Source organism: Drosophila busckii, chromosome 2R (genome assembly GCF_011750605.1).
Source record: "Drosophila busckii strain San Diego stock center, stock number 13000-0081.31 chromosome 2R, ASM1175060v1, whole genome shotgun sequence".
In the NCBI taxonomy this organism is placed as follows: domain Eukaryota; kingdom Metazoa; phylum Arthropoda; class Insecta; order Diptera; family Drosophilidae; genus Drosophila; species Drosophila busckii.
Window position 1 is genome coordinate 3,638,559 of NC_046605.1, and position 8,596 is coordinate 3,647,154.

The window sequence follows — 8,596 nt, forward strand, 5'->3', positions numbered from 1 at the left end:
CATAAAAAATGCACATGCAACTGAGTATGTGTGTGTGTGTGTGCTGTAGATGAAGTTCTTCAGACAAGCAACTTTTGCATAATTGAATGTAAGCTATTGCATATGTATTTGGGGGCAAGTGTAGATTTGACAGCAGCTTAAGTCAAAAGCCAGAGTAGGCAACAAATTTTGACAACCATTAAAACTACAAGTACCCACTCTAGTGTTGCTTGCTCTGCAATAGGAATTTCCCGAATTTGTTGCCTGCCTGCTGCTGCATTAACACATTAAGTATACGCATACGCTTTGCCATTCAAAATGCAAATCATCAGCAGCTCATGGATACACTCTAGCGTATAATGTGTTTGCAGCTTTAAAACTTGCACACACACACACACATACTTAAATACACTTATTAAGTTTGCGCTTTATTATGTTTAGCTTTATTGCATTGACTTTTAAGCTGCTTGCCAAGATTTACTGACTTGGCTAAGTAGCACGCAATTTCAACGCGTCGCAACATGTAGGAGGCCATTACTTAGATGCAAGACATAGAGTTATTACTACAAGCTACTTAGTAGTAGTTTAAATTAGTTGTAAAAATATATAAGCAACTTTATTGTTAAGCAAATGCTTAAAATTGAAAATAAAAAACAACATAATAGAAATATTAAATATAGACGCACTATATGCTTTGCTATTCTTTAGATATTTGACACAAATTTAAGCACATTTTGTGCATAGAACTGAATACTAAATAAATCAACTCTTTTAAATTGAATCAATAAGATTATTAAGCACTGCTGGTCCAACAGCATTTTTTTGTCAATCTATTTCAATAATAAATATCTATTGCAATCGAAAATATCCAAATCAATTTAATAAAATATATATGTAAATAAAGCTAGTCTGACTTAATATTGTCTATGGCAGCAGCCAACCCATTAACCCCTGCCCTGGTTCGACTACTTGTAAATTTGATTGGCATCATATGTATGTGTGTATCAAATATTTGTGAAGTATTGCTGCCAAATATTTCACATGATATTGCCTAGCCGAGGTAAATGCAAATAAAGCGCATGCATAGATATTTACTTTAACTACCGCTGCTGCCCACAAGCGACAGGCCAGCATGAGCAATTTAGCAGCTTATTTAACAGAGTTTGCAGTACGTTCCTTTTTTTTTTGTGTTTGTTTTTTGCTGTTTTATATGCAGAACTTTATGCAGTTTTTCATTTCATTGCGGCTGGCGCTCATTAATTGCAAACAGTTTGCACTGTTCGGAAGCTCGTTGAACGTTGCACACTGTGATTTTTCGCTTCTTTTTTTTGTTTAAATTCCTTTTTTCATTTTGGCCTCTAACGAATTCATTTCATTTCCGCTGCATTCATTTGCACATCATACACACACACACACACACAGAGAGAGAGAGAGAAAGAGAGAGTTGCAGGCAAACAAAAAGACATTGCGGTCCAAAATTTCATAGCACTGCGGCCACAAGTACTGGAGACTTGGAGTAGAGTGGAGTGGAGTGGAGGGCACTGCGTATCTATGCCTTGGCCCAACACAATGTTACATTGTGTGCACACCAGGAGAGCTGGATGCCAACGTTAACGCCAACGCGTTGCTGATGACACTACCAAAAGTTCACACACAGCGACACAGCGACACAGAGAGAGAGAGGCAAAGAGAGAGACAGAGAGAGAGAGAGAGAACGCGTGCAGTGAGAGTTGTACGAGTTGCATGTGGATCTCTAACGGCGTTTGGGCTTTGGCTTTGGTTTTGTGTCCGTATTCCATGTCCAATGTTCGTGTCCGGGTCTGGGTCTCTGGCATATCCGTGTGCTATTCCGTTTCGCTGCGCGTTGTTAACCAAGCAACTTCCGAGGGTAATTAATTTGAGTACTCTTCGTCGTTGTCGTTCTCGTTGTCGTTGTCTGTTTTAAACGACTTACAACTCGGATTACAATTAGACAAACTGTTCAGCTTCTGCGCTGCTCCTAAAAAACCAACGAGCGAACGAACAGAACTAAAAATTTGCATTGGTTACACACATACACATACGTTTGTTTGTGTCTCTCTGTGTGTGTGTGTGTGTGTGTGCTTTAACCGCAAAGTTAGCGCCATAGTGGTCAACAGTGCTAACATGCACATAGTATTACCAAAGAGTTTAATGATGATGCCCAGGCTAAAAGCCAAAAGACAAAAGGGGCCAGCCATTGAGCAAGAGAGATAAAATAAAAAATGTTAACACCTTGTTAAAAGTAGCTTTTTGCCGTTTTATTTTGCCAACACAAAATCGAGTGTTGAATTTCTTGCACTTTAAAATTATATTATAGCATACTTTGCAGCGCACAATTTCAAACATAAGAAATTTAACTGCCAAGACAGACAGACAGAGAACTCGAACTCTCGCACTCGTAGGCACATTTGTCTCAGTTGCTATCGCAGCTTAAGGTATTTGTCTAAAAAATCTCTCGCACTTCAAAGTGGAATATGCGTAATAAAATACACGTCACAAATCGTTTTGCCAAAAAATCTCAGCGAGTCATAAAAACGTATTACATGCTTTAAAGCAGTGACACTTCATTAGCTACAGCCCCACATGCCACACACACACACACACAGAAGCAGAAAAAAGCAAGTCAGACATGTCCCTAGGGCTGCTGAGCTGGATAGGTAGGCAACAAAAAGTGGCTAAAACTTGAAATCATTCGTCAACAGAATTATTTAGCATAAAGCAAGGCAGACTAGCTTTTGGGGCAAGGTGTGCTTTAGAGGGGGTGCTCGGGCTGGGGGGTGGGCTGTCATAAAAAATGGCCAGCAGTTTTGAGACAGCATTTGTTTGGCCCCTCTTATCTAACTTAAAACAGCTTGGAGTAACAGCTACAGATACGACGAAACTAAAGTAACTTTGCTTGTTGTTGGCAACATTATTTTTGTTAAGCAAGCACATAAATAAAATGTTTGCTAAAATAAGTATAACAAAATGCATTAGCTAGGTTAGCTAGCTAGACTGGCTGTGTATTAAAGTTTCTTATGCTATTTGTTAGTTTAAGCCTGTGCGCGCTTGCCTATAAACATTTATAGCGAAATAGCCAATTTACTGTGTGGCTGTTGAGCTCGTGTGTGTGCGTGTTATTAATCAAGTGTTGGTTTTGATTAAGCAGCCTGGCTTAAAGCAGCTGCCACAATCAGCCGACATTGAGTGAGTGTGAGTCGGAGTTTGGTTTGTGCTGCCAAAAATTATACACAATGCATCAAAATGTGTTTGATTTATGTTGAACTCAACTGCCAAAAGATAAAGTCTATTAATGTATGAGTTATGTATAAATTCCTACTGATACTAAAGTCAATTGTGTGCTTATCTAAAGCTGGCTTAGTATAAATATTTATTTTAAATAAATCCAAAAGCACTTGCCATGCAATTGAATTGAAATTGAACTGCTGCTGCTGTTAGCAAGTGTGTGTTATCGATAGCTGTCTATCGATTGCAATGAATTTATTTATTGCCGCCTTGTTGCGCATTTAAAATAAACAAACTATTAGATTTCATATCAACATTTTGTAATTTATCAGGTGTACACATCTAAGCCGCTAGCGTATTGCTGAGAAAAACAAAAGTGTTTGTCTTTCTGTTTTGTCTGTGTGTGTGCACAATAACGTTTGTTTTCCACAGACTATCGTAGGTATATACTTATGTCCAAGATGTTGCTTAGAGCTACTCGAATGTCGTTTGGCAAAGCTGTGAGCTGCTGTCATAGCAGCTGTTTGTCTGTCTCTCTGTCCTATCTGTCTGCATTTTGGTGACATTTTTGCCATTAGCCAAATGTCAATGCTCGACTGCCAAGTGGCAAGCAGCAAGGCAGCAAGTAGCAAGCAGCACTTATAATAGATGGGATTTACAATTGTCATCAGGCAGTGGCAAGTGGCAGTGGCAGTGGCAACAACAGCAGCTTTCCAGACAAGCACCAAAATAGAAGCAGCAGCAGCAGCAGCAGTTGCTACAGACGAAAAATTTCAGCTTGCATATATTTTTGTGGGCGACGCGTTAAAAGTATGAAAACCCAAGCACATTGATTGCCTCAAGGCCACTTCTTGTGGCTGCTGCCTGACACCTGATAACAAAAAAGAAAACGCGGAAGAAAGAAAAAGTATATCTTAAAGATAATTTGAATAATATCACTGACCCTGTTGTTGTTGTTGTCGTGGCCGCTGACAAATGGTTTTTAAATCAGCGCTTGTTAAAAATTTTCTGCGTCTGCTCGTCTTTTGTTTTCTACTTTTTGTGCTTTTTTTTTTTGTGCTTAAGCTTGCAGTTTTTACAGGCGTGCAACGTGGCGTATGAAAACCTGTCCTGTCCTGTCCTTTTACTTGCCTGACGGCTTATTATCGGGCCAGCACCAGCAGCAGCAGCAGCAGCCGCAAAATGTTGCCCACAGTCCGACAAACTATGCTCGGCATGCTCATCATCATGTGATGGATTAACCAGTCGTTAAGCTGCAGCCAAGCGATAAGTAGCCCAACTCCAGTCTGGCTATGCTTTAAGCCGCTGTGAATAATGCGACTCTATCCACATTTCTTGGCCAAGTAACCACAAGAATTTGTGTATCAACTGCGCGCAGGCACATTCTCATATAGGAATTGTAGTCATGTAGAGATATTAAATGTGTAGAAAAGCAATGAATATTAAATTGTTCATACGCACTGTGTGTGTGTGTTGTGTGTGGCCTTTGGGCGTTTGCCATGAGTTGTTTTTTGTTGGAAACATCTGTGTGTGATTGGTTTTTAAATTAACAGCTAGTTTTTGTTTGTAAATTTATTAACTGTAAATTGATTGCCATAATGCGCACGCAAAAAATATGTGTAATTTAACTAACAAGCAATATTATGTATACGCAGTGTGTAATGTTTGCTGGCGGCGGCAAAACGCTTAGGGTCATTTAGTTTAATAGCATTTAAACTACAACCACTGCAATTGTAAATTGTAAATAATATCACACAATCGCACGCTATTCGATACAATCAATTACACGCCAAACTAGACTAAACTGAATGAAATGAAACGAAACTATTTAAAATTCACCTTTTATGTTTGGGCAAGCAATTGCATTAATTTGCAACGTTTTTATTTAAATTTAAATGCACTTTTTGTGCACTAGCAATTTGTAACAATTTGCATTTGCAGTCAATGAAATAAGTAATTTCATTACAAAAACTGTTTACAGCCAGCCCTAGCCATAGCCCTAGCCCTCTAGTCCTAACTTAATGGCAGTGCGAGTGGTCGGTCGGTCGATCTGGTCGGTGCTATGGCCTAAAGTTCGTGCAGCTGCACATCCGTTTTGACGTTCTGTTGCCAGCAGGCATAACTAAAAGATTTTTAACCCCAAAAACACACACACAGAGCAGCGAGAGCCAAACCGTAAGATAAACACATTTTCTAGCAAACTCAACAGCGGCGGCGTCGGCAGTGGCCATCAATAGCAGATGCCGAGACTTTCTGAGACTTGCTGAATAGCAAAAGCAATAGCAATTGCAATAGCACTGGCCATGGCAATGGCAATCATCAATTGGACGGCAAAAGTTTGCCGAACGCGAACTTCAGCTGACTGTATATATATATATATAGATATATTTGTATTTGTATTTAGCTTGTGCGCTATAGTTGAGAAATTACTTATTTTTTTCAATTGTTATACGCGCGCAGCAAATGGCGTTTTGTGTTTTGTTGGTTGCTGCTGTTGTTGTTGTTGTTGTTGTTGGCTATGTCTATGCAATCTTGATTACTGTCAGTAGCAGCAGTTATATTTAAAATTGGCCAACAAGTTGTATGGCAGCAGCAGTAAAATGGCATTGGAGCGCCCAAGCCAGTGCAGCTTTTAACTTTTCATTTAGTTTTGCAAAAGGCAACAGACACCCCAACAGACCGACTGTCACCACCCCACCCCTCCCATAGAACGCACGCCCACACTTTATTGTTCACAGCTTACAGCTTCGCAGTCACAGTTACGAGCACTGTCACTATCACTGTCACAGTTGTGCAGCCAGTTTGCTTGTTTTACATGCGCAATGATCTATCGAAGCCACAACTGTTGTTGTGCCTTGTTTGTTTTGCTTTAAACGCAGCGCACTACCCTGCGCTGCTAAAAGTGAGCAATAAATTATAGAAAACTTCAAATATGCATAAAAATTTCAACATATGTTAATAAAACGTAATTAAGTGTGTGCACATACTAAGTGGCAACGCTATTGATCGATAGCACTGCTGCAACTGTCATCCCAGCTTATGCAGATCGAGTGCTGCCATTTTGTTTGCATATGCAAAATAATATATAAAGTTATTAACTTAAGTTACTGCCGCTCTCTACTTGTTGCTTATGGCATGCAGAGTATTTTTATAGTCACTGCTGTGGCCTGAACAAAGCAATTTGCTTGTTTTTGTGTTTATGTTTTCAGCTGCCGTGTTGTTTTTATTGTAATTGCAACTGTCTCTCGCTCTCTAGCTTTCTGCCTTTCTCGCCATGCTTCTGTGTGAGTGTGTGGGTGTGAGTGTGTGGGTGTGTGTGTATACAGCTGTGTGCATTGTATACATTTGTACAGCAATAATTTGATGTTCATGGGCTATGGCTATGGCTATTGCCATTTGTTTGCAATTTCCCTGGCTGCTGTCATTGATAGCTCGGCTTGCAATTGCTTTTTATTTTTATGTGCGTTGCATGGATTTATTTTTTGTTTTTGTTTCTCTTGTTGTTGTTTTTGTTTTGCTGTTGTGTGTGTCTGTTGCTTTCTCTGTAAATTACAGCGACCTTTTTGCTTAATTATGGCTTGACAAAGTGTCCCACGAAAAACACGTTCTTATTGCTACGTATGGCAAACACAAATGGACGATCGGCCTTAAAGTATTTGCGCTCCGGATTGACGCTGGCAGCAGCTGCCTTTAATGCTGCAAGACACAGTGCGTATGCTTAATAATCGTTATGCTAACACTCGGTCGGTAAACTTACGTGTGCTGGCATCTGCGTCGCAGCCCGCTTCGTTCACAGACAGAAAAACCTTTTGGCGGGCTTCAGTAAGCAATTGTGATGAGCCTGGAGCAAATAGAGCACTCAAGTCCGCGTTGCCACGCTCAAAGATGCGCTTGATGCCCAACTACCAGAAAGAGAGGGAGAGTGAGAGTGAGAGAGCGTGGAGTTGCAATTTAAGTGCCAATTGGCCGTAGTAGTTTCACCTTTTGCAGCGGCACTTTCAAGTCAATGTCGCTTTCGAGCTTAAACTTGGGCACCGTGATGTCCACTTCCTGCATAATTGACCTGGCTGCCACTTCATTCATATCAAAGCCCGCCAGCTTTTCCTCCAGCGCAGCCAGGCCCGTAATAGACTGCGGCACTATGAACAGCATATACATGTCCGACTCCTCAAAGGGCAGCTGTAAAATCTGCGCCTGCAGCTTCTTTGATTCGCCATAACGAAACTGCCCCACCTGCCGCAATTAAAATATAAGATTCAATTTGCTGCTTGTTGAGCTTAAAGTTTGCTTACCTGACGCATCATGTTCAGCTGCATGCGTTGCGCTTCATTAATCCAAAAGTCGCCCAGCGCAGTGCGCTCCAGACTGAAGCCGTTGGCCCACTTGGCGCGAAAGTACAGCGAGTTGACCAGTATAACGCTCGACTCGGCATGAAAAACTGCCGGACTAAGCAGATCACGCACTGTGTGAAATGTTTGCAGCTCCAGCCAATTGTTCACCTGTCGCATTGCAGCCTCAGCATCGGTAAAGTTCAAAGCCTGCGCTGTGGCATTGAAAAACTCCTGGGACTGCACATTGAACTGCGGCTGCAGCTGCTGATCATGCTGCACATAGAGTCCGTTGGCCAAACGCAGCGCCACGCCCTTGTCGCTGCAGGTGCACTCCTTGCTCCAGAAGTCTGCGTGCTGCTTGGCTATGTCCAGCTTCTTGCCCGCGCCCAGCAGCAAACCCTGACGCAGCTCATCCGCACTCTTGCCGCCAGCTGCCATAAAGATCAGCGTCAAGCCGCTGCGTGCTGCAGCTGGCGAGTTGATTAGATTGGTAACCTGGGCCTCATCCGCTTCGTTGAGTGCGCGAAAGAAGTTACGCGCAAACACCATGGGCGTGGCACTCAAGGGCGGTAGTACGGTGCCAGCAGCAGCCATGTTTAAAAGCCACGCATACGCACAGAGTGTAACTGTAAATTAGACAAATATATTAAGATTTTGATTGGCAGTCAATGTCGAAGCTAAAGTTATTTACTTAGCAGGCGCCGCATTTTGCTTGCGACTGCTGCGATCAGCGTTTGAGTAATGAGTGTGGGCAGCAAATTCTTTTGATTTATAGTGGAGAGGCAGCGCCAGTGAGGGAGTGGAAGCTGTAGCGTATGCCAACCGGTTTTGTAGTTCCAGCTAAGCAGCTAAATTCTGAAAAATAATTATTTATAGCCACGTTTAATAATTTAAATGAGCTAATCGTCATAAGCGTGAGAAAATATGAAGTTCAAGAACAAAACAAAAGCTGATAGATATGAGATCTCCATATGTGATGATTATAGTAATTATTTAATTATAAACAACATATGCAAAGTTTAAGCAACAGCTTGCTAACA

The 8,596-nt window shown here is 41.4% G+C and overlaps 1 protein-coding gene across 1 annotated transcript; it reads right to left on the minus strand.

Moving 5' to 3' along the window:
* Positions 1-6,413: 6,413 nt before the first annotated feature.
* LOC108595175 (serine protease inhibitor 42Dd) lies at positions 6,414-8,295 on the minus strand. The gene is made up of 5 exons (XM_017980352.1): positions 8,248-8,295; positions 7,518-8,182; positions 7,207-7,458; positions 6,983-7,127; positions 6,414-6,921 (listed from the first exon to the last, which is right to left on the minus strand). Exons 1-5 carry the CDS (start codon positions 8,261-8,263, stop codon positions 6,797-6,799), a joined length of 1,203 nt encoding a protein of 400 aa, XP_017835841.1. The 5' UTR covers positions 8,264-8,295; the 3' UTR covers positions 6,414-6,796.
* Positions 8,296-8,596: the final 301 nt, after the last annotated feature.

What these genes read in the sequence shown, in the direction of transcription:
- LOC108595175 (XM_017980352.1), bottom strand. An exon ending in AGCTGAACATGATGCGTCAG is followed by an intron (nt 7,459 to 7,517) that starts GTAAGCAAACTT and finishes TAATTGCGGCAG; the next exon opens with GTGGGGCAGTTTCGTTATGG. An exon ending in TGAAAGTGCCGCTGCAAAAG is followed by an intron (nt 7,128 to 7,206) that starts GTGAAACTACTA and finishes TCTTTCTGGTAG; the next exon opens with TTGGGCATCAAGCGCATCTT.